Raw genomic sequence first — 24,184 nt, forward strand, 5'->3', positions numbered from 1 at the left:
TGTGCGTTTAAGGGGACCCCTCTTTGTGTTGTGTGTGTGTGTGCGTCTAAGGGGACCCCTCTTGTGTTGTGTTTGTGTGTGCGTCTAAGAGGTCCCCTCTTGTGTTGTGTGTGTGTGCGTCTAAGGGGACCCCTCTTTGTGTTCTGTGTGTGTGTGTGCGTCTAAGGAGACCCCTCTTTGTGTTGTGTGTGCGTCTAAGAGGACCCCTCTTTGTGTTGTGTGTGTGTGTGCGTCTAAGGGGACCCCTCTTGTGCTGTGTGTGTGTGCGTCTAATAGGACCCCTCTTGTATTGTGTGTGTGCGTCTAAGGGGACTCCTCTTTGTGTTGTGTGTGTGTGCGTCTAAGAGGACCCCTCTTTGTGTTGTGTGTGTGTGTGCGCGTCTAAGAGGACCCCTCTTGTGTTGTGTGTGTGTGTGCGTCTAAGGGCACCCCTCTTTGTGTTGTGTGTGTGTGCGTCTAAGGGGACCCCTCTTTGTGTTGTGTGTGTGTGTGCGCGTCTAAGAGGACCCCTCTTTGTGTTGTGTGTGTGCATCTAAGGGGACCCCTCTTTGTGTTGTGTATGTGTGTGCGTCTAAGGGGACCCCTCTTTGTGTTGTGTATGTGTGCGTCTAAGGGGACCCCTCTTTGTGTTGTGTGTGTGTGCGTCTGAGGGGACCCCTCTTTGTGTTGTTTGTGTGTGCGTCTGAGGGGACCCCTCTTTGTGTTGTGTGTGTGTGTGCGTCTAAGGGGACCCCTCTTTGTGTTGTGTGTGTGTGCGTCTAAGGGGACCCCTCTTTGTGTTGTGTGTGTGTGCGTCTAAGGGGACCCCTCTTTGTGTTGTGTGTGTGTGCGTCTAAGGGGACCCCTCTTTGTGTTGTGTGTGTGTGCGTCTAAGGGGACCCCTCTTTGTGTTGTGTGTGTGTGTGCGTCTAAGGCGACCCCTCTTTGTGTTGTGTGTGTGTGTGCGTCTAAGGGGACCCCTCTTTGTGTTGTGTGTGTGTGCGTCTAAGGGGACCCCTCTTTGTGTTGTGTGTGTGCGTCTAAGGGGACCCCTCTTTGTGTTGTGTGTGTGTGTGCGTCTAAGGCGACCCCTCTTTGTGTTGTGTGTGTGTGCGTCTAAGGCGACCCCTCTTTGTGTTGTGTGTGTGTGTGCGTCTAAGGGGACCCCTCTTTGTGTTGTGTGTGTGTGTGTGCGTCTAAGGGGACCCCTCTTTGTGTTGTGTGTGTGTGTGCGTCTAAGGGGACCCCTCTTTGTGTTGTGTGTGTGTGTGCGTCTAAGGGGACCCCTCTTTGTGTTGTGTGTGTGCGTCTAAGGGGACCCCTCTTTGTGTTGTGTGTGTGTGTGCGTCTAAGGGGACCCCTCTTTGTGTTGTGTGTGTGTGTGCGTCTAAGGGGACCCCTCTTTGTGTTGTGTGCGCTGCAGGACACTCAAGGACGTGGCCCTGGTGAACATGGCCAACATCCTGCACCGCGCGCACTTCTCCGCCGACGCGGCCATCCTGGCCCACGCCGCGCTGGACCTCTCCTCAGACCTGTTCACCTGTCACTACACGCTGGGCAACATCTACGCCGTAAGACCCCCACCCCCATGGGCACCACTACCACCACCACCAGTAACACGATGGGCACCACAACCAGTACCACCACCATTACTAATCCCATGACCATTGAATTCCACAACCACCACCACAACAGATGCCACATCCCCACAGCTTCAGCTTACTTCAGAACCACAACACCAGCACAGGCCACCAGCAGACATGTTACTCAGACCGCCATGCAGTGAGCTTTGAGAGTCAGCCGTCATTACGGGTGACGTTGTGATGGGCGTGGCTGCGTGTGACCCTTGGTTGACCCAGCACTGTCCCCGGTCTGCAGATGCTGGGGGAGTACAACCACTCTGTGCTGTGCTACGAGCAGGCCCTGGCCGCCCAGCCCGGCCTCGAGCAGGCCCTGCGCAGGAAGCACGCCGTGCTGTGTCAGCAGAAGCTGGAGCAGCGCCTGGAGGCCCAGCACAGGTCAGAGCGCCTCAACACCAGACTCACCAGACACACTCACCAGACACACTCACCAGACACACTCACCAGACACACTCACCAGACACACTCACCAGACACACTCACCAGACACACTCACCAGACACACTCACCAGACACACTCACCAGACACAATCACCAGACACACTCACCAGACACACTCACCAGACACACTCACCAGACACACTCACCAGACACAATCACCAGACAGACTCACCAGACACACTCACCAGACAGACTCACCAGACACACTCACCAGACAGACTCACCAGACACACTCACCAGACAGACTCACCAGACACACTCACCAGACAGACTCACCAGAAACACCAGAAAGACTCAACAGACAGACTCACCAGACAGACTCACCAGACACACTCACCAGACACACTCACCAGACACACTCACCAGACACACTCACCAGACACACTCACCAGAAACACCAGACGCACCAGAAAGACTCACCAGACACACCAGACAGGAGACAGACTCACCAGACACACCAGGCAGGAGACAGACACACCAGACAGGAGACAGACACACCAGACAGGAGACAGACTCTCCAGACAGGAGACAGACTCACCAGACAGGAGACAGACTCACCAGACAGGAGACAGACACACCAGACAGGAGACAGACTCACCAGACAGGAGACAGACTCTCCAGACAGGAGACAGACTCACCAGACAGGAGACAGACTCTCCAGACAGGAGACAGACTCTCCAGACAGGAGGCAGACTCACCAGACAGGAGACAGACTCTCCAGACAGGAGACAGACTCACCAGACAGGAGACAGACTCTCCAGACAGGAGACAGACTCACCAGACAGGAGACAGACTCTCCAGACAGGAGACAGACTCACCAGACAGGAGACAGACTCACCAGACAGGAGACAGACACACCAGACAGGAGACAGACTCACCAGACAGGAGACAGACTCTCCAGACAGGAGACAGACTCTCCAGACAGGAGACAGACTCACCAGACAGGAGACAGACTCACCAGACAGGAGACAGACTCTCCAGACAGGAGACAGACTCTCCAGACAGGAGACAGACTCACCAGACAGGAGACAGACACACCAGACAGGAGACAGACTCACCAGACAGGAGACAGACTCTCCAGACAGGAGACAGACTCTCCAGACAGGAGACAGACTCACCAGACAGGAGACAGACTCACCAGACAGGAGACAGACTCTCCAGACAGGAGACAGACTCTCCAGACAGGAGACAGACTCTCCAGACAGGAGACAGACCCACCAGACAGGAGACAGACTCACCAGACAGGAGACAGACACACCAGACAGGAGACAGACTCACCAGACAGGAGACAGACTCTCCAGACAGGAGACAGACTCTCCAGACAGGAGACAGACTCTCCAGACAGGAGACAGACTCACCAGACAGGAGACAGACTCTCCAGACAGGAGACAGACTCTCCAGACAGGAGACAGACTCACCAGACAGGAGACAGACTCTCCAGACACACCAGACAGAAGACACGGCACCAACCTCCTTCTGTCTGAATGTAGACAAAGAATAGAACTATTGAGGGGGTGCGCCATGAGTCTATAGTCCTATCTCGGTACAGCCTAAAGGACTGTGGCAGATGAGCTTAAAGATATAGTAGACTACAGGAGTCCGAAAGGTAACCTCAGCGTATAAGACTGTCCAGACGGTTAAAGCACACAACCCTCACATCATGAGAAGGAATGAAAAGCTGTGAGGTGACGACGTAAAGCCAAACCTATGATCTGTATGTAACACAGAGCACTACTCTACTCCACATGCTAACGGGTGCACCTCCTCCCCACAGGTCTCTGCAGCGGACGCTGAACGAGCTGAAGGAGTACCAGAAGCAGCACGACCACTACCTCCGCCAGCAGGAGGCGCTAGACAAACACAAGCTGCTGCAGGAGGAGCAGATCCTGCGCAACATCATCCACGAGACGCAGATGGCCAAGGAGGCCCAGCTGGGTGAGCTGCACCCCCAATCACCTAGACCTGGATTCAATTAGACCTGGAATCAATTAGACCTGGATTCAATTAGACCTGGAATCAATTAGACCTGAAATCCATTAGACCTGGATTCAATTAAACATGGATTTAATTAGACCTAGAATCCATTAGACCTGGAATCAATTAGAAGTGGAATCCTTTGGAACTGGAATCCATTAGACCTGGAATCCATTAGACCTGGATTCAATTAGACCTGGATTCAATTAGACCTGGAATCAATTAGACCTGGAATTAATTAGACCTGGATTCAATTAGAACTGGAATCAATTAGACCTGGAATCAATTAGGCCTGGATTCAATAAGACCTGGATTCAATTAGAACTGGATTCAATTAGACCTGGATTCAATTAGACCTGGATTCAATTAGACCTGGAATCAATTAGACCTGGATTTTAATTAGACCTGGATTCAATTAGACCTGGATTCAATTAGACCTGGAATCAATTAGACCTGGAATCAAATACACCTGGATTCAATTAGACCTGGAATCAATTAGACCTGGATTCAATTAGACCTGGATTCAATTAGACCTGGAATCAATTAGACCTGGATTCAATTAGACCTGAAATCCATTAGACCTGAATTCAATTAAACATGGATTTAATTAGACCTAGAATCCATTAGACCTGGAATCAATTAGAAGTGGAATCCTTTGGAACTGGAATCCATTAGACCTGGAATCCATTAGACCTGGAATCAATTACACATGGATTCAATTAGACCTGGATTCAATTAGACAGACAGGTAGGGCCCGACCGATATTGATTTTTTTTTTTTTTTGCCGATTATTTTCAGAGAAAAATTACGATAACGATTTAATCGGCCGATTATAAAAAATAAAAAAAAAGCATTACAAACTGCTTCACCAGTAGGCCCCTTGGTGAAGTAGTCCCAAACCTTGCTATGAGTCTTATCTGACATCTGTACCTCCCAATGTGCTGCGCTCGTGAGCAGTGACTAACACGTGCGCACTGAGCAGTATCTCACCGTTAGAGTCTACAGTATAACAAATTAACATGGCCTCGGACCTAAAGAAAAACAGGCACAACATGCTCAAACAACGCGTCTTGTGTACATTGGTGAGGTGAGCGCGCAGCTGCCTGACGAGCGTGTTTTCATGTTGTACGGTAAAATTCAATCTCCTCTTTTTTACTCCGGCTAAAGTTGCTAGTTAGCAAGGCTAGGTTAGCTTTACTGTATTTGAAGGGTAGTGGGGGGTTAGGTGTACTTTTCCTTTTTTTAAGCATGACCTACACGTTTAAAAGGACCAATTGTTCATTACACAAACTAGTTATAAACTTACCGTGGGGGGAAACTCTGCTCGGTTTACCCAATGAGCTCAGGACATTCAAGCTACATGCGCTCGGGTGTTGTGTCCAAAAATGAGTGCGGTGGGTGAGACTGAGAGCCTTTCTTAAGTAGAATGGAGTAGGAGCGCACTCTGCTGGATACTAAGCGCAATAACATTTCAAAAAAAAAAATCGGTTGTAATCGGCGTCTTTTGGCAGATGTTGATTATTTTCAAAAAGGCTATAATCGGCCGATTAAATCGGCAGGCAGATGAATCGGTTGGGCCCTAGTTGTAGGGATAGTGGTTGTTGGGGTCAAAAACATAATTGTTTGTGGCAATCAAGTTCAAGTACAGCATATTTTAGTTTTTTACCTCTGATTTACTTCGAGGATGTGTATAATTGAGTTTCACTTATATCTATATTTTGTAATGTAAATGAATTACTTTTTGGAATGTTGTTTGGTCATCTGACCTCCTTGATGGCTCACAGAAACATTCCTCCCTGCCTGTATTGATGTGGACTATCAGCTGGTCTGCACTCTGTCCCCGGATCACACCACCAGACGGGCGTTTGACTTTCTCCTGCTTGAAGTAGTTTTGACTGATCACGTTGCTCTGGGCGGGTTGGCTGGTCACTGTAGCAACCCTCTCATTAAAAACTTCTTCTGTAAGCCTCATCCACTCACCTGAATGAGTTTCTGTTCTGTTTGATATCTCCGTTCTGGTCGACAGCCGTAACCTCGCCCTAGACAGCCTCGTTCTTCACATAGTCGGATTAGTCGCCACTATACGATCACAGGCTTATGGGGAAACCATGTTTTCACCCTTGCACAATATCCATTCAGCTATGGCTAGAACGCCTTCAAACACAAAACAAATAAAGAATAGGGCGTGCTAAAACCACACAAGATGTGTCTTTTTTTTAATGTTCTTTCTCTGTTTCTGTCTGTCTGTCTCTCTCCCTCTCTCTCTGTCTTTTTCTATCTGTCTATCCCTGTTTCTGTCTGTCTCTTTCTGTTCCTGTTTGCCTCTCTCTGTGTCTCTCCCTCTCCCTGTGGGTTCCTGTCTGTCTGTTACTCTCCCCCTCTGTGGATTTCTCTCTCTCACTCTCTCTCTCGCTCTCTCTCTGTCTCTCCCTCTCTCTCTGTGGGTTCCTGTTTGTCTCTGTGTCTCGCCCTCTCTCCCTGTGGGTTCCTGTCTGTCTGTCTGTCTCTCTCTCTCTGTGGGTTCCTGTCTGTCTCTCTGTCTGTCTGTCTCTGTGTCTCTCCCTGTCTCTGTGTCTCTCCCTCTCTCCCTATGGGTTCCTGTCTGTCTCTCTGTCTGTCTCTGTCTCTGTGTCTCTCTCCCTGTGGGTTCCTGTCTGTCTCTCTGTCTGTCTCTGTCTCCCTCTCTCTTCCTGTGGGTTCCTGTCTGTCTCTCTGTCTCCCTGTCCCTCCCTGTGGGTTCCTGTCTGTCTCTCTGTCTGTCTCTTTCTCCCTCTCTCTTCCTGTGGGTTCCTGTCTGATTCTCTGTATCCCTCTCTCTCTCCCTGTGGGTTCCTGTCTGTCTCTCTGTCTGTCTCCCTGTCTCTCCCTGTGGGTTCCTGTCTGTCTCTCTGTCTGTCTCTGTCTCTGTGTCTCTCTCCCTGTGGGTTCCTGTTTGTCTCTGTCTGTCTCTGTCTCCCTCTCTTCCTGTGGGTTCCTGTCTGTCTCTCTGTCTGTCTCTGTCTCCCTGTGGGTTCCTGTCTGTCTCTCTGTCTCCCTCTCTCTCCCTGTGGGTTCCTGTCTGTCTCTCTGTCTCCCTCTCTCTCCCTGTGGGTTCCTGTCTGTCTCTCTGTCTGTCTCCCTGTCTCCCTGTGGGTTCCTGTCTGTCTCTCTGCCTGTCTCCCTGTCTCTCCCTGTGGGTTCCTGTCTGTCTCTGTCTCCCTGTCTCTCCCCGTGGGTTCCTGTCTGTCTCCCTGTCTCTCCCTGTGGGTTCCTGTCTGTCTCTCTGTCTGTCTCCCTGTCTCTCCCTGTGGGTTCCTGTCTGTCTCTGTCTCCCTGTCTCTCCCCGTGGGTTCCTGTCTGTCTCCCTGTCTCTCCCTGTGGGTTCCTGTCTGTCTCTCTGTCTGTCTCCCTGTCTCTCCCTGTGGGTTCCTGTCTGTCTCTGTCTCCCTGTCTCTCCCCATGGGTTCCTGTCTGTCTCCCTGTCTGTCTCCCTGTCTCCAGGGAACCACCAGATGTGTTGCCTCGGCCAGCCACAGCGACACCTCCTCTGCCCCTTTGACCTCCCTGTGCGCTATCACCGTGGTGACCTGTTTGAGCACGTCCACTACGTTCAGGTGGGTGTTGGCTCACATAGTAATACCAGTAGTACTACTAGCAGCAGTACTAGCAGTAGTACTAGTAGTTCAAAAAGCTTTTTCAATATCCTTCAGTGAGGTTTCCACACGGCGTTCCCAACGTTATCCCTCTCCCTCCCTCCCTAGTTCGGGGAGGAGGTGTCCGTGGCCTCCAGCGTGGCGCTGGTCTCCGACCACAGCCCCAACCTCACGGCCTCCAGCCCCCAGCTCCACCCCTCCGTGTCCGGGGACCAGGACCCCGCTGTGGCCTTCTGGGGCGGCCGGCAGGGCCCCGCCCAGGTGAGACACGCCCCCCGCAGCCCATGCTGCTGCTACTGGCTGCTACTGACTGCTACTGGCTGCTACTGGCTGCTTCTGGCTGCTACTGGCTGCTACTGGCTGCTACAGGCAGCTACTGGCTGCTACTGGTTGCTACTGACTGCTACTGGCTGCTACTGGCTGCTACTGGCTGCTACTGGCTGCTACTGGCTGCTTCTGGCTGCTACTGGCAGCTACTGACTGCTACTGGCTGCTTCTGGCTGCTACTGGCTGCTACTGGCTGCTACAGGCAGCTACTGGCTGCTACTGGTTGCTACTGACTGCTACTGGCTGCTACTGGCTGCTACTGGCTGCTTCTGGCTGCTACTGGCAGCTACTGACTGCTACTGGCTGCTTCTGGCTGCTACTGGCTGCTTCTGGCTGCTACTGGCTGCTTCTGGCTGCTACTGGCAGCTACTGACTGCTACTGGCTGCTACTGGCTGCTACTGGCAGCTACTGACTGCTACTGGCTGCTACTGGCTGCTACTGGCTGCTACTGGCAGCTACTGGCAGCTACTGACTGCTAACGGCTGCTACCGGCTGCTACCGGCTGCTACTGGCTGCTACTGGCTGCTACTGGCTGCTACTGGCGGCTACTGGCTGCTACTGGCTGCTACTGGCGGCTACTGGCTGCCAGGGATGAATACTAAAGCATGTTCTTCCTCAGGACATGCAGAGGATGCTGTGGCCTCGCAGGGCGGACTGTGCCCAGGAGTTCCCCAGCATCCCCCCGGCCCACCTGCTGCCCACCTTTTACCTCCCGCCGGAAGCCCAGGGCCTCAGGTCAGTCTGCTGCCCTCTGAACCCACCATGAGGGCCTCAGGTCAGTCTGCTGCCCTCTGAACCCACCATGAGGGCCTCAGGTCAGTCTGCTGCCCTCTGAACCCACCATGAGGGTCTCAGGTCAGTCTGCTGCCCTCTGAACCCACCATGAGGGCCTCAGGTCAGTCTGCTGCCCTCTGAACCCACCATGAGGGTCTCAGGTCAGTCTGCTGCCCTCTGAACCCACCATGAGGGCCTCAGGTCAGTCTGCTGCCCTCTGAACCCACCATGAGGGTCTCAGGTCAGTCTGCTGCCCTCTGAACCCACCATGAGGGCCTCAGGTCAGTCTGCTGCCCTCTGAACCCACCATGAGGGCCTCAGGTCAGTCTGCTGCCCTCTGAACCCACCATGAGGGTCTCAGGTCAGTCTGCTGCCCTCTGAACCCACCATGAGGGCCTCAGGTCAGTCTGCTGCCCTCTGAACCCACCATGAGGGTCTCAGGTCAGTCTGCTGCCCTCTGAACCCACCATGAGGGTCTCAGGTCAGTCTGCTGCCCTCTGAACCCACCATGAGGGTCTCAGGTCAGTCTGCTGCCCTCTGAACCCACCATGAGGGCCTCAGGTCAGTCTGCTGCCCTCTGAACCCACCATGAGGGCCTCAGGTCAGTCTGCTGCCCTCTGAACCCACCATGAGGGCCTCAGGTCAGTCTGCTGCCCTCTGAAACCGTACCACTAAATGTGCAGCCCGGGGTTTGTAATGTGTGTGTGGTGTGTGTGTGCAGCCCAGTGGCAGATGACCTCTATGGGAGCAGCAGTCCTCCTCAGACCACCTCCCTGCCGGACTGCGGCTCTGCCTCCCAGCCTCCTCCCGCCCTGCTGCCTGCCTCCCTGGACTGGGCCCTGGGGGAGAAGCAGCTGCCCGACCTGTTCGCCGCCAAGGTACCGGGGGGGGACACTGGGGCACATCAGAAGTAGAAGAAGGGTTGTAAACAGGGTTTGTAACGTTACTAGAGGAATTGTTATTATTATAAAAATATATATTTTGACAGTGTGTCAGGATTTTCTTGACATATTGCATCACTCTTAAAACAGAAAAACCTTTGGAAATAGGTTGCATAATGGCTTTGAACTGGCATTGAGAAAAGAATATTAATTCTACTCCTTGTGTGTCTAGGTGTTGATACTGTGTCCTTGTCTCCTTGTGTGTCTAGGTGTTGATACTGTGTCCTTGTCTCCTTGTGTGTCTAGGTGTTGACACTGTGTCCTTGTCTCCTTTTGTGTCTAGGTGTTGATGCTGTCTCCTTGTCTCCTTGTGTGTCTAGGTGTTGATGCTGTCTCCTTGTCTCCTTGTGTGTCTAGGTGTTGATACTGTGTCCTTGTCTCCTTGTGTGTCTAGGTGTTGATACTGTGTCCTTGTCTCCTTGTGTGTCTAGGTGTTGATGCTGTGTCCTTGTCTCCTTGTGTGTCTAGGTGTTGATGCTGTCTCCTTGTGTGTCTAGGTGTTGATGCTGTCTCCTTGTCTCCTTGTGTGTCTAGGTGTTGATGCTGTCTCCTTGTCTCCTTGTGTGTCTAGGTGTTGATGCTGTCTCCTTGTCTCCTTGTGTGTCTAGGTGTTGATGCTGTCTCCTTGTGTGTCTAGGTGTTGATGCTGTCTCCTTGTCTCCTTGTGTGTCTAGGTGTTGATGCTGTCTCCTTGTGTGTCTAGGTGTTGATGCTGTCTCCTTGTCTCCTTGTGTGTGTTCAGGTGTTACAGGTGCGCAGTGGAGGCTGGTCATTGGACCAGATTGGCTCCAGAATAGCTCAATCTTTAACGCAGGTAAGTCTGCCCCAAGTTTTACCTCAGAGATTAATCTATCTTTTGTCTTATTAATTTAATCACAAGATCATAGATTTATATTTAAAAAAACATTATTATTATTCTAAATATGTTGGGAATGGCAGAGCCCTCCCCCTGGGTATCTGTTCTCTGAGCCCCCCTCTGTAGGAGCCCTTTAGATTTAATGTCTGACCAATCAGTGCTCGTCCATGATTGGTCGGAGGTAGTCTGGTCCTGATTGGTGGTAGCCTGTCGAGGCCCCGCCCTCACCGCCCGCTGTCCGCAGGCCAAGGCGCCGCGCTGGCTGCTGCACAACGAGGCGGCCGTCTTCTGGCGCGCCCGCGGCAACGGGAGCCGCGCCCTGCGCTGCCTGCGGCAGGGCCTGGCCGCCGCCCCGCCCGCCCAGCGCCACCTGGCCCTGAGCAACGCCGCCAACCTGCTGCTGCACCACGGCCTGGCCGCGCACGCCCACACCCTGCTACAGCACGCGCTGGAGCTCAACGCCTCGGAGGTGAGCCCCCTCCCTCCCACCGCTCCTCTCTGCCCTCTGCACCGGCCGGGTCCTCCTGGGGTCAGGCTTAACCGTCATTTAAACGGCTTCCTCCACCTTGTGATTGGTCCTTCTGTTATTCCCAAGTTGACCTGAGTGCGGGTAGGCAGCATTGGAACGAGAGACAACAGAAAGCCTAGCCTGTTGTTATCTAGAGGATCAGGGGGAGGAGAGTCCAGATTGGTATTGCAATAGAGAGGTTTCCTGCAACATCCAGAGAGACTTTCCTAGAGTTAAGTATGAGGACTTTGGTAGAGCGAGACTCGGTTGAACAAGATAACAAACAGACCGGGATCAAGGGACAGGTCAAAGGTTGGGATCCGTTCTATAACAATAGAATCTGAGCCTGTCAGTGGCAGAAACAAGCCCTTTTAGAGGCCGTGCTCTGACGTGCTGCCCCAAAGGACTCGGGCTGCAGCCTTCTCCCGCGTTACTGACCCGATTCACTAAACCTGTGGTCCGCAGTCGTCCTTAGACCCTTATGATGGGAGAGCCACCAGAAGCTTTCCTTGCCTCTTCTCCAGTCATAACACCCCTGGGTTCTGGGACAGTGGGGGGGGGTGTTTCAGAGGAACTCTCCTCCTGGTTCAGGGTGGAGCTGGGCTCCGGGGGTCCGCCTGGAGCCCCCTCCAGGACGCTCCAGGTGGTCCGTGGAGGAGAGGCCTGATGCGGCCCCCAGACGTAGATGGACCCTTCCTAGGGAAGGCTGCTCCTCATTCAGTGAGAAGGAGGACACAGCCGGGGACATGGAACGCCTTCTAGAAGGGAGACCAACCTCTTCAGGAGCTTAAGCAATGACATCCACTTCACAGGGCAGTACGTCACTAGAAAATCCATTTCATTTTGATTAAATTCCACTTGGTCTCGGGGACAAAGACTGCTTTGAATGCAGGGTATTTATAGAGGTAGGCATTGAAATAACCTGGGCATTGGGTGCATTACTTTAAAGAATGTATCGTATTTTTATAATCGTCCCAGGTTTTGAACATTAAATAAACAAGTTGACGGAGCATCTTGAGCCCATGGAACATCTCCTGAATCCATTGGTCCCCGTCTACTGCCTTCAGGTGCACTCGTCTCTAATTACTGAAGCATTCTTACAGACAGAAATACTTCATTCACTTCTCATGAAGTCGTTAAGGGTTATCAAGGACCGTATGAGATAATGATGTTCCATCAAAGCCTTTGAAACTCCTTCAACTCCTTCAGGCAGATTCAATTGGTAGATTCTATTCGATCTCCTGTCCACATCGTCAAGCTGGTGTCCAATTAGCATCCACACAGGCCAAGGGGTTCAGGTGATTAGCTGACTGAGAGATGTTCTCCGGAGCAGATGTTTGGTAGGTGTTTAGCGGACACATCCTCTGGGAGATGTACAGGTTCTTCTACCAGTCTGGAGGTGGCCAGGTGAGGGTGCTTCCTCTGGGAGATGCACTGGTTCTTCTACCAGTCTGGAGGTGGTCTCTGGCCCCAGCCCCACAGCTGAGCCAGGTGAGGGTGCTTCCTCTGGGAGATGTACTGGTTCTTCTACCAGTCTGGAGGTGGTCTCTGGCCCCAGCCCCACAGCTGAGCCAGGTGAGGGTGCTTCCTCTGGGAGATGTACTGGTTCTTCTAACAGTCTGGATGTTGTCTTTGGCCCCAGCCCCACAGCCTGCTGAGCCTGGTGAGCGTGCATCTGGCCCAGGGCAACGTGACGGGGGCGCTGGCCCTGTTCCGCCATGCCCTGGAGGCCGGGCTGGCCCCCCCCTCCCCGCTGGAGGGCTGTGAGCAGTGCCGCTCCAGCCTGCCCCTGCTGCGCTGCCTGCAGTTCTACCCCTCCCTCTACAACCTCTCCCAGCGCCAGCCCTGCCCGCGTGAGTCCGCCGCTGCAGACACGCGCACAAACACACACAAACACGCACGCATAACAGTTGATGGTGTGAGTTAGAGCCGGGATCGTACCTTGATTTCAGTAATGGATCACATTAAGAGGAACACAGGAACATGGCCTGGAGTGATGAGGAGCACAGAAACAGCCCCCCCTGCTGGGCCCTCCTGGCTGCTGAGCGTTGGAGGATCTCGACCAATAGAAGCTGAGCCTTCAGAAGGCACGCCGTCGCCAATCTCTGTGAGAGAACAAGTTCAAAGGGAGCGTTAGAATAAAACACGACTATAACAAACGGAGGCATGACCGTATCCCAACAGAGCCCATCAAAAGGTTCAGATCTTTCCTGGTTCTCTCTTGATCCCACTGCGACTCATCATCCCAGGAGGCCGGTGGACGTTGTTGACCTAGAGGTCCCTTTCCCCCTGTGCAGTTCTTTTAGATGCAGTAGCTCAATAAGAGGCCAATGATCACCGCTGGAGCCAACGCCGGCGCCTGTGTTTCTTTAACTCCGGCTGCATGTTAGCTGGAGTGTGGAGTGGAGTGCTTTGAAGGGGAGACATTTGGCTGCTCAATAATTCAGGCGGCTGGAAATAGCTGCCGCCCGATTTAGAAGGCTCTATATTTTACTCACCAGAGCTAAATATTGCTCCCAGGCAGGACACGCAGCAAAGGAACATGCTGCCAGGCAGTGTGTGTGTGTGTGTGTGATGGCTTCCAGTGATAATAACGAGGGGTTACTAACGTAGGTAAGGAGCATCTCTCATGAGATCAGTGCGTGTAGTCCACCTGGAGACCCACTCTCACCCAATCAGGCTCTCCTCCACAAAGTGCATCAGAGCGCTCACCCAGCGAGGTTCACATCCCATAGTGTCGGCTGACCTCATTACACATATACTCTAAATATTCATAGTATAGCATCTCAAATGGAAACATTTCCCTTTTATTGTACTCAAGTAACATCAGTGTAGCTCCTGGATACTCATATTTTTTTGTGCGGTAAATGTCCCTACTTAAAACACACACGTGTTACCGAGCCGTCCTGTTGCAATAGTCATCAGAATTCATACCCAAAGAAATCAGTTTCAGCAGATTTCTCCATCATTCATGTGATCTCAATCAGGTATTTGTGATAAAGCTGAAACAGTGCATCTTAAGTTATGACCCAAGCAGCTGTGTCCTTGTGACTTGTTGTTGATGAATTAGTAATATTTTTGGGACAATATAAATGGAATATATATTTGAAGGACAAATATTAAGTAATACGTGTCAAGCAATAATAATTCATCTTGAAATATATTTACATATATACTCAATTATCACGTGTCTCGTCTCTATCTGAAGGTTGAATTGTATTGCATGATGACAGCAATGTCTCACATTTACCATGTCAGCTGTGATGAAGAGTGTGATCAGGACTCCCATGTGTGTCAATTCAATTCAATTCAATTTTATTTGTATAGCCCTTCATCACCATTACAGTCTCAAAGGGTTTAACAGGTCAAATATTTATGACACCCCCCTTTACCCAAGCCCCCACAAGGGCAAGAAAAAAACTCCCTTGAAATTAGCAAGGAAGAAATCTTGAGAAGAAACGCATAGTGGGGGATCCCTTCTTCCAGGAATGGTCAGGAGTGCAATGGGTGCCATAATTGACATACAGGTAAATACATGCACATCATGTTAAAATGGTGATGTGGTGCTGGCCGGTTGACCATGAGGAGAGTCCAGGCATCCAGTCCAGTCACCGCAACACGCTAGAACAGACAGAATAGTGAATTAGAACGGAACAGTACATAGTGGGAATGTATACTGCATTAACAAAACACAAACAAACAGAGTGGTCTTCACTTCGCATCTGTCGTTTTCACACTCCTATGTTCCAAATGCAAGATCGTAGAGGTGCGTTTTGAGCTTTCCTTTGAATAGCTCCACAGAGTCAGCTTGCAGTGTCATGATGAAGAGTGTGATCAGGACTCTCATGTGTGTCATGATGAAGAGTGTGATCAGGACTCCCATGTGTGTCATGATGAAGAGTGTGATCAGGACTCCCATGTGTGTCATGATGAAGAGTGTGATCAGGACTCCCATTTGTGTCATGATGAAGAGTGTGATCAGGACTCCCATGTGTGTCATGATGAAGAGTGTGATCCGGACTCCCATGTGTGTCATGATGAAGAGTGTGATCAGGACTCCCATGCGTGTCATGATGAAGAGTGTGATCCGGACTCCCATGTGTGTCATGATGAAGAGTGTGATCAGGACTCCCATGCGTGTCATGATGAAGAGTGTGATCCGGACTCCCATGTGTGTCATGATGAAGAGTGTGATCCGGACTCCCATGTGTGTCATGATGAAGAGTGTGATCAGGACTCCCATGTGTGTCATGATGAAGAGTGTGATCAGGACTCCCATGTGTGTCATGATGAAGAGTGTGATCAGGACTCCCATGTGTGTCATGATGAAGAGTGTGTGATCCCTGTGTCCTATCAGACTGTAATGGCTTGGTTTCCCCTCCAGTGGGCGCCGTCTGCATGGCGGAGGACAGCCTGGCCATCCAGCTGGAGGAGTGGGAGAGCGGTCCGGACCCCAGCCAGGACGCGGGGGGGCTGGCCCCGGGGCCCACCGTGGAGGAGGCCCTGCTGTTTGAGAGTAAGTCCAGGGGCCTGGCCTGGTGATGGGGTCCAGGGGCCTGGCCTGGTGATGGTCTCCAGGTCCAGGGGCCTGGCCTGGTGATGGTCTCCTGGTCCAGGGGCCTGGCCTGGTGATGGTCTCCTGGTCCAGGGGCCTGGCCTGGTGATGGTCTCCTGGTCCAGGGGCCTGGCCTGGTGATGGTCTGTAGGGGCCCGGCCTGGTGATGGTCTGCTGGTCCAGGGGCCCGGCCTGGTGATGGTCTCCAGGTCCAGGGGCCCGGCCTGGTGATGGTCTGCTGGTCCAGGGGCCCGGCCTGGTGATGGTCTCCAGGTCCAGGGGCCTGGCCTGGTGATGGTCCTCGGGGCCCTGTTGATGGTCCTCGGGGCCCTGGGGCCCTGGTGATGGTCCTCGGGGCCCTAGGGCCCTGGTGATGGTCCTCGGGGCCCTAGGGCCCTGGTGATGGTCCTCGGGGCACTTGGGCCCTGGTGATGGTCCTCGGGGCCCTGGTGATGGTCCCCGGGGCCCTGGTGATGGTCCTCGGGGCCCTGGGGCCCTGGTGATGGTCCCCGGGGCCCTGGGGCCCTGGTGATGGTCCTCGGGGCCCTGGGACCTGGTGATGGTCCCCGGGGCCCTGGGGCCCTGGTGATGGTCCTCGGGGCCCTGGGGCCCTGGTGATGGTCCCCGGGGCCCTGGGGCCCTGGTGATGGTCCCCGGGGCCCTGGGGCCCTGGTGATGGTCCTCGGGGCCCTGGTGATGGTCCCCGGGGCCCTGGTGATGGTCCCCGGGGCCCTGGTGATGGTCCCCGGGGCCCTGGTGATGGTCCCCGGGGCCCTGGTGATGGTCCCCGGGGCCCTGGTGATGGTCCTCGGGGCCCGGGGCCCTGGTGATGGTCCCCGGGGCCCTGGTGATGGTCCTCGGGGCCCTGGTGATGGTCCTCGGGGCCCTGGTGATGGTCCCTGGGGCCCTGGTGATGGTCCTCGGGGCCCTGGTGATGGTCCTCGGGGCCCTGGTGATGGTCCCCGGGGCCCTGGGGCCCTGGTGATGGTCCCCGGGGCCCTGGGGCCCTGGTGATGGTCCCCGGGGCCCTGGTGATGGTCCTCGGGGCACTGGTGATGGTCCTCGGGGCCCTGGGGCCCTGGTGATGGTCCCCGGGGCCCTGGTGATGGTCCTCGGGGCCCTGGGGCCCTGGTGATGGTCCCCGGGGCCCTGGTGATGGTCCTTGGGGCCCTGGTGATGGTCCTCGGGGCCCTGGTGATGGTCCCCGGGGCCCTGTTGATGGTCCCCGGGGCCCTGGTGATGGTCCTCGGGGCCCTGGGGCCATGGTGATGGTCCCCGGGGCCCTGGTGATGGTCCTCGGGGCCCTGGTGATGGTCCTCGGGGCCCTGGGGCCCTGGTGATGGTCTTCGGGGCCCTGGGGCCCTGGTGATGGTCCTCGGGGCCCTGGGGCCCTGGTGATGGTCCCCGGGGCCCTGGTGATGGTCCTCGGGGCCCTGGGGCCCTGGTGATGGTCTTCGGGGCCCTGGGGCCCTGGTGATGGTCCTCGGGGCCCTGGGGCCCTGGTGATGGTCCTCGGGGCCGTATTGGATCCCCACCGTAGGGTGGTCGATGTAAAGTCGTCTCTAGGTCCTCTACCCCCCCTGGCGGCCTCTAGTGGGGGACCCCTGTGTTGTTCAGGGTCTAGTGTCTGGCTGACTCCTCCCCCCCCTCCAGAGGTGGTGGTGGTGGACAGCAACGGGTCGGGGGAGGCGGGGGGCCGGCCGCGGCCCTCCCCCTCGGTGGCGGGGTTCGGCCAGTCCTCTCCGGGCCCGGGGCCGGCCGGGGGCCGGGCGGAGGGCGAGGAGGAGTGGCAGCTGAAGGAGGACCTGATGGGGGCCTTCGAGGGGGCCCTGGACGTGGGCGGGAAGCGGGGAGACCTGCGGGGGATCCGCGTCCTGAAGAGCGACCGGGTGATGGGGGCCCGCGCTGGGGGGGGGCCCTGCTTCGGGAACTGTGAGGACGACGACGGCGCCGAGTGGGTGAGTGACTGTCAACCCCCCCCCAGATCATCAACCCCCCCCAGATCATTAACCCCCCCCAGATCATCAACCCCCCCCAGATCATCAACCCCCCCCCCAGATCATCAACCCCCCCCAGATCATCAACCCCCCCCAGATCATCAACCCCCCCCAGATCATCAACCCCCCCCAGATCATCAACCCCCCCCAGATCATCAACCCCCCCCAGATCATTAACCCCCCCCAGATCATCAACCCCCCCCAGATCATTAACCCCCCCCAGATCATTAACCCCCCCCAGATCATCAACCCCCCCCAGATCATTAACCCCCCCCAGATCATTAACCCCCCCCAGATCATCAACCCCCCCCCCAGATCATTAACCCCCCCCCCCCCAGATCATTAACCCCCCCCAGATCATCAACCCCCCCCAGATCATCAACCCCCCCCAGATCATCAACCCCCCCCAGATCATCAACCCCCCCCAGATCATCAACCCCCCCCAGATCATCAACCCCCCCCAGATCATTAACCCCCCCAGATCATCAACCCCCCCCAGATCATCAACCCCCCCCAGATCATTAACCCCCCCCAGATCATTAACCCCCCCCAGATCATCAACCCCCCCCCAGATCATTAACCCCCCCCAGATCATCAACCCCCCCCAGATCATCAACCCCCCCCCAGATCATTAACCCCCCCCCCAGATCATTAACCCCCCCCCCAGATCATTAACCCCCCCCCCAGATCATCAACCCCCCCCCAGATCATTAACCCCCCCCCCAGATCATCAACCCCCCCCCAGATCATTAACCCCCTCTCCTCAGATCATTAACCCCCCCCTCAGATCATTAACCCTCTCCTCAGATCATTAACCCTCTCCTCAGATCATTAACCCCCTCTCCTCAGATCATTAACCCTCTCCTCAGATCATTAACCCCCTCTCCTCAGATCATTAACCCTCTCCTCAGATCATTAACCCTCTCCTCAGATCATTAACCCCCTCTCCTCAGATCATTAACCCCCTCTCCTCAGATCATTAACCCTCTCCTCAGATCATTAACCCCCTCTCCTCAGATCATTAACCCCCTCCCCTCAGATCATTAACCCCCTCCCCTCAGATCATTAACCCCCTCTCCTCAGATCATTAACCCCCTCTCCTCAGATCATTAACCCCCTCTCCTCAGATCATTAACCCTCTCCTCAGATCATTAACCCCCTCTCCTCAGATCATTAACCCTCTCCTCAGATCATTAACCCCCTCTCCTCAGATCATTAACCCCCTCTCCTCAGATCATTAACCCCCTCTCCTCAGATCATTAACCCCCTCTCCTCAGATCATTAACCCCCTCTCCTCAGATCATTAACCCCCTCTCCTCAGATCATTAACCCTCTCCTCAGATCATTAACCCCCTCTCCTCAGATCATTAACCCTCTCCTCAGATCATTAACCCCCTCTCCTCAGATCACCTTCCAGGTGAAGCGGGTCAGGAAGTCCAAGCTGGACGGCTCGGAGGGCTCGGGAGCGGAGGACGTCCAGCCGGGGGAGCTGCCCCCCGGGGGGCACTCGGTCCTGGAGATCAGCGGGCCCACCATCCCCTCGCCCGGACCCTCAGGTGCCTGCTCCCTCCAGCCCTCACCTCAGAGGACCAGGCCCCCTCCAGCCTGCTGCTGCCTCTTAGAGGGGCGGGGGGGACGCCTTCATCAGGCGCTAGCATCTGCTGGGAGAATAAAGGATAATACCACACTGCACTGTGCAGGGGGTACACTTCCTCTAGCTGCTCAGGCTCAGCGCGCCCCTAGAGTCACTCTTTACAAATACACTTCATCCGGTAGAGGGTGGGAGAATTAAAGGGGTCGCTGCTAATGTAGCAATCAGCATCGTACTCCCGCTGATAGAGTCCCTATCAAGGTCCCAGGACCGACCCATAGAGCAGGCCTTGGGGAGCTCGGTGGGGCAGCCCGTCCCCCTCTGAGGCCCTCTCCTTTAGGGGGAGAGGGCCTCAGATCCCCCACTGAGGCCCTCTCCTTTAGGAGGGGCCTCAGTGGGGCAGCCCGTACCCCTCTGAGGCCCTCTCCTTTAGGGGGAGAGGGCCTCAGATCCCCCACTGAGGCCCTCTCCTTTAGGAGGGGCCTCAGTGGGGCAGCCCGTACCCCTCTGAGGCCCTCTCCTTTAGGGGGAGAGGGCCTCAGATCCCCCACTGAGGCCCCTCTCCTTTAGGGGGAGAGGGCCTCAGTGGGGCAGCCCGTCCCCCTCTGAGGCCCTCTCCTTTAGGGGGAGAGGGCCTCAGATCCCCCACTGAGGCCCTCTCCTTTAGGAGGGGCCTCAGTGGGGCAGCCCGTCCCCCTCTGAGGTCCTCTCCTTCAGGGGGAGAGGGCCTCAGATCCCCCACTGAGGCCCTCTCCTTCAGGGGGAGAGGGCCTCAGATCCCCCACTGAGGCCCTCTCCTTTAGGAGGGGCCTCAGTGGGACAGCCCGTCCCCCTCTGAGGCCCCCCTAAAGCAGCGGTGTGAGGCTCTCCCTGACTGTCTGCTGTCCGCAGGCCGCTGGCGGGACTACTCCAGCTTGGGCTGGCCGGGGCCGGAGGAGTGCCAGCGGACGCGGAGGGTGGACCTCACCACCGTGGCCAGCACCTGGCTGGCCGTGTCCGCCAAGAACATCGAGTACGTTGTCCCCGGACCCCCCCACGCTGGGGCCTTGGTGTAAGGCCGGCTGACGGTCTGCCTGCTGATTCATCTTAGTATGGACGCGTGTTTAATAAAGCATGAAATAATTAGTGTGTGTGTGTCCTCAGCATCACTGAGCACATCGACTTCGCCACCCCGCTCCAGGAGCCGGCCGCCGAGCCGCTCTGCAACGCCAACCTGCCCACCAGCATGCACACACTGGACCACCTGGGGGGGGTGGCCAACCGGGCCGCCATCCACTACACCGGGGAGGTCCAGCTCAGAGAGGTAGGGGGGCACTACACCGGGGAGGTCCAGTGAGGAGAGGTAGGGGAGATCCAGTGAGGAGGTAGGGGGAGATCCAGTGAGGAGGTAGGGGAGATCCAGTGAGGAGGTAGGGGAGATCCAGTGAGGAGGTAGGGGAGATCCAGTGAGGAGGTAGGGGGAGATCCAGTGAGGAGGTAGGGGAGATCCAGTGAGGAGGTAGTGGAGATCCAGTGAGGAGGTAGGGGGAGATCCAGTGAGGAGGTAGGGGAGATCCAGTGAGGAGGTAGGGGGAGATCCAGTGAGGAGGTAGGGGGAGATCCAGTGAGGAGGTAGGGGAGATCCAGTGAGGAGGTAGGGGAGATCCAGTGAGGAGGTAGGGGGAGATCCAGTGAGGAGGTAGGGGGAGATCCAGTGAGGAGGTAGGGGAGATCCAGTGAGGAGCTAGGGGAGATCCAGTGAGGAGGTAGGGGGGGATCCAGTGAGGAGGTAGGGGAGATCCAGTGAGGAGGTAGGGGAGATCCAGTGAGGAGGTAGGGGGAGATCCAGTGAGGAGGTAGGGGAGATCCAGTGAGGAGGTAGGGGAGATCCAGTGAGCAGGTAGGGGAGATCCAGTGAGGAGGTAGGGGGAGATCCAGTGAGGAGGTAGGGGAGATCCAGTGAGGAGGTAGGGGAGCACATGGCCAATCGTCGTTTCAAACGTGTTGGTATCATAATGGGGAAGAGAAACGTTGTAAAGGGTCTTCATCATTTCTCTCTCCGGTAGAGCTGTGTTGTTTGCTCCTCACGTTCTCTCCTCCGGTTCTCCTTCAGGTGCTGCAGAACCTGGGCAAAGAGAAGTTCCCACCCCAGTCCTTTGAGCAGGTCGGCACGCGCATCGCCAAGGTGCTGGAGAAGGTACGGAGACTTCAGACGTTTAGGATATATGGGGCTGGAGTCCCAACAGGCATGTCTCTCTGTGGAGGGCAGATACCCATAATAGATACGGTTCAGAAACCGTCTTCAAGAACAGGAGACGGTCTTGTTCTGGATTCAAGTGGTCCCTGTCAGAGAGGACCCCAGCCTGGGATCCTCTCCTGGTGACCTGGAGTCTGACCCGTCTCACTGCTGTCTCCTCTCCTGGTGTCATGTGGACCGTAGAGTCTGACCCGTCTCACTGCTGTCTCCTCTCCTCCAGAACCAGACGTCCTGGGTTCTGTCCAGCATGGCGGCGCTGTACTGGAGGGTGAAGGGTCAGGGCAAGAGGGCCATCGACTGCCTGCGCCAGGCCCTGAACTACGCCCCCCACCACATGAAGGCAAGGGTCCTCCCCCCAATGCTGACCTCTGACCCCGACACTAGGCCCACCCTGGGGATTGAGATCTATGAAGTCTGATCGCAAACCGGCTCAAATCTGGCTCTACCTTTCTTTCGCTTTGTATTTGTTGAGACTAATTGTGTGTGTGTGTTTGTGCGTGTGTGTGTGTGTGTGTGTGTGTGTGTGTGTGTGTGTGTGTGTGTGTGTGTGTGTGTGTGTGTGTGTGTGTGTGCGTGTGTGCGTGTGTGTGTGCGTGCGTGCGTGCGTGCGTGCGTGCGTGCGTGCGTGCAGGACGTGCCTCTCATCAGCCTGGCCAACATCTTCCAGAACGCCCGCCTGTGGGACGACGCCCTCACCGTGGCCCGCATGGCGGTGGAGATCGCCCCCCACTTCGTGGTCAACCACTTCACGCTGGCCAACGTCTACATCGCCATGGTAACCACCTCGCCCCTCCCCCCCGCCATGACATTTACATTCAGGGCGCTAGGCAGACGCTTTTATCCAAAGACACTCACAATAAGTCTGTTTGTCAGAAGAAAGAGAAACAACATATCGCTGTCAGGATGATAGAACCAAGCTCTAGCTATCACTAGGATAGCCCATTCCCCACAACACAGGCTGCTAGGATAAGACGCTACACCATGCTGAGGACTGGTTTAGGTGCCAGGGCGTACAACACACAACAAGTGTGTACGCTAAGTGCCAGGACGTACAACACACAATAAGTGTGTAGGAGGGGCGGGGGGCGTGGCTATGCCATCCAGAAGCGTTGCGTGTCAAGCACCTGGGCCAGAGAGAGGACTTTAACCAATCCCAGGAGAGGTGCTCTGAGGAGCGGTGTTACGCCCCCTACAGGCCCCCGGAGGAGCTCCTCAGACACCTTCAGCACCAACAGAGCTGACCGCCTCTTACTGCATCCCCTTAATGCACTGTGTGTCTGTCTCTACTGTGTGTGTCTGTCTGTACTGTGTGTCTGTCTCTACTGTGTGTCTCTCTGTACTGTGCGTGTGTCTCTGTACTGTGTGTGTGTGTCTGTACTGTGTGTGTGTGTCTGTACTGTGTGTCTGTGTCTCTGTACTGTGTGTGTGTGTCTCTCTATACTGTGTGTGTGTGTGTGTCTCTCTGTACTGTGTGTGTGTGTGTGTACTGTGCGTGTGCAGGAGGAGTTTGAGAAGGCCATGCGCTGGTACGAGTCCACCCTGAAGCTGCAGCCTGAGTTCGCTCCGGCCAAAGACCGGCTGAGGACCATCCAGTGCTACCTGCTGACCAAGAGGGAGAGGAGACTGCCCTGAACGCACACGCTACACAATAGAGACACACAATACACACACACACTGACTGAATGACTGACTGACTGACAGAGAGGGAGCTGAGACCCACACTACACACACACACGCATTAGAAACACACACACATCAGACCCTCTGCTACACAGAGCCGGGCTGTGCGTCGGCCTCAGGACGCGTTCCTCCTGTGACCCCAGCTGCTCTGCTCTGTCCGTCCGAAGCGCTCTGTGATAACCTCATCAAACTAGGCTTCATCACTAAACCAGCTGTAGATATCCCCCCGAGGTGTTCCTGTTCCGTCAGCCACCGCCAGAGACACAAGTCTGAGATACCTGAGTTTGTTTTCATTAATCAGCTTCATCAGCTGTAAACCAGGATGAGGAAGGGAGGTGCAGAACACGGCCTCTAAAGGAGGTTCTGAGTTCAGCTCGCACCTGAACTGTTTCAGTCGCCCTGCGAGGTCTCCGCTCCGCGTGCTTCTCCTCTGACCTCCTCCTTCCTCCTCCAGGGGGTCAGGCACAGCGCCTGCTCTGGTTTACTTTGTGTTTGATGGAAGCCGTAACCTTTGAACCCTTTAGTGAGACCTGTCAGAGAACGACCAGGTCCTCCACACCAATCAAACCCAGAGGCAGTAATTATTAGTTTTTGCACTCATTTTATTTGACACCATTCCTATTTATGTGGGACCCATGGATGTTTTGATTTTGACTTTACAAATGTTTTTAAAACAATCTGGCATATTAATTTATCAAACTTGTGTTTGAAATTTGCTCTTGCCCATAATTACATTATTGCACATACCTCTGTTATTAAATGTACAGTATTAAGGAAACTTCAGGCTACTGTTTTGTCAGCGTGTTTCTTTACTGGTCCTGTTTAATGTGCGTTAACAGTACAATAGGAAGTCCAGAGCCACTGAATGTCCTCTCATGCATTGAAACAATGCATGCACTATTAGTAAAAATAATCATGACTAATCAGACTAATCATGAGAGCAAGTGTGTTTCAATTTGCTTCTATTTTAGTTATTTAAACAAAGATCAGGATCAAATATTTAGTAAATTACACTTCAGCCAGAATATGTCAGCCCATCTGAAGCGAATGTC

At 54.8% G+C, this 24,184-nt stretch overlaps 1 protein-coding gene across 1 annotated transcript in view; it reads left to right on the forward strand.

The window, feature by feature from the left end:
• The window catches only part of ttc17 (tetratricopeptide repeat domain 17), a 27,727-nt gene extending 3,826 nt beyond the window's left edge, over positions 1-23,901 (forward strand). The window contains exons 7-25 of the mRNA XM_079736927.1: positions 1,403-1,550; positions 1,858-1,997; positions 3,835-3,995; positions 7,515-7,627; positions 7,775-7,927; positions 8,614-8,729; positions 9,490-9,646; positions 10,452-10,523; positions 10,810-11,034; positions 12,716-12,926; positions 15,458-15,589; positions 17,282-17,586; positions 19,031-19,181; positions 20,108-20,228; positions 20,360-20,519; positions 21,309-21,392; positions 21,673-21,792; positions 22,084-22,227; positions 22,953-23,901. Of these exons, the coding sequence (XP_079593053.1) occupies positions 1,403-1,550; positions 1,858-1,997; positions 3,835-3,995; positions 7,515-7,627; positions 7,775-7,927; positions 8,614-8,729; positions 9,490-9,646; positions 10,452-10,523; positions 10,810-11,034; positions 12,716-12,926; positions 15,458-15,589; positions 17,282-17,586; positions 19,031-19,181; positions 20,108-20,228; positions 20,360-20,519; positions 21,309-21,392; positions 21,673-21,792; positions 22,084-22,227; positions 22,953-23,084 (2,845 nt within the window). The 3' untranslated portion in view covers positions 23,085-23,901. The remainder of the gene's footprint in view (positions 1-1,402; positions 1,551-1,857; positions 1,998-3,834; positions 3,996-7,514; positions 7,628-7,774; positions 7,928-8,613; positions 8,730-9,489; positions 9,647-10,451; positions 10,524-10,809; positions 11,035-12,715; positions 12,927-15,457; positions 15,590-17,281; positions 17,587-19,030; positions 19,182-20,107; positions 20,229-20,359; positions 20,520-21,308; positions 21,393-21,672; positions 21,793-22,083; positions 22,228-22,952) is intronic.
• The last annotated feature ends 283 nt before the right edge of the window (positions 23,902-24,184 follow it).

The sequence above is a fragment of the Pollachius pollachius genome (assembly GCF_949987615.1).
Source record: "Pollachius pollachius genome assembly, chromosome: 5".
NCBI lineage: Eukaryota > Metazoa > Chordata > Actinopteri > Gadiformes > Gadidae > Pollachius > Pollachius pollachius.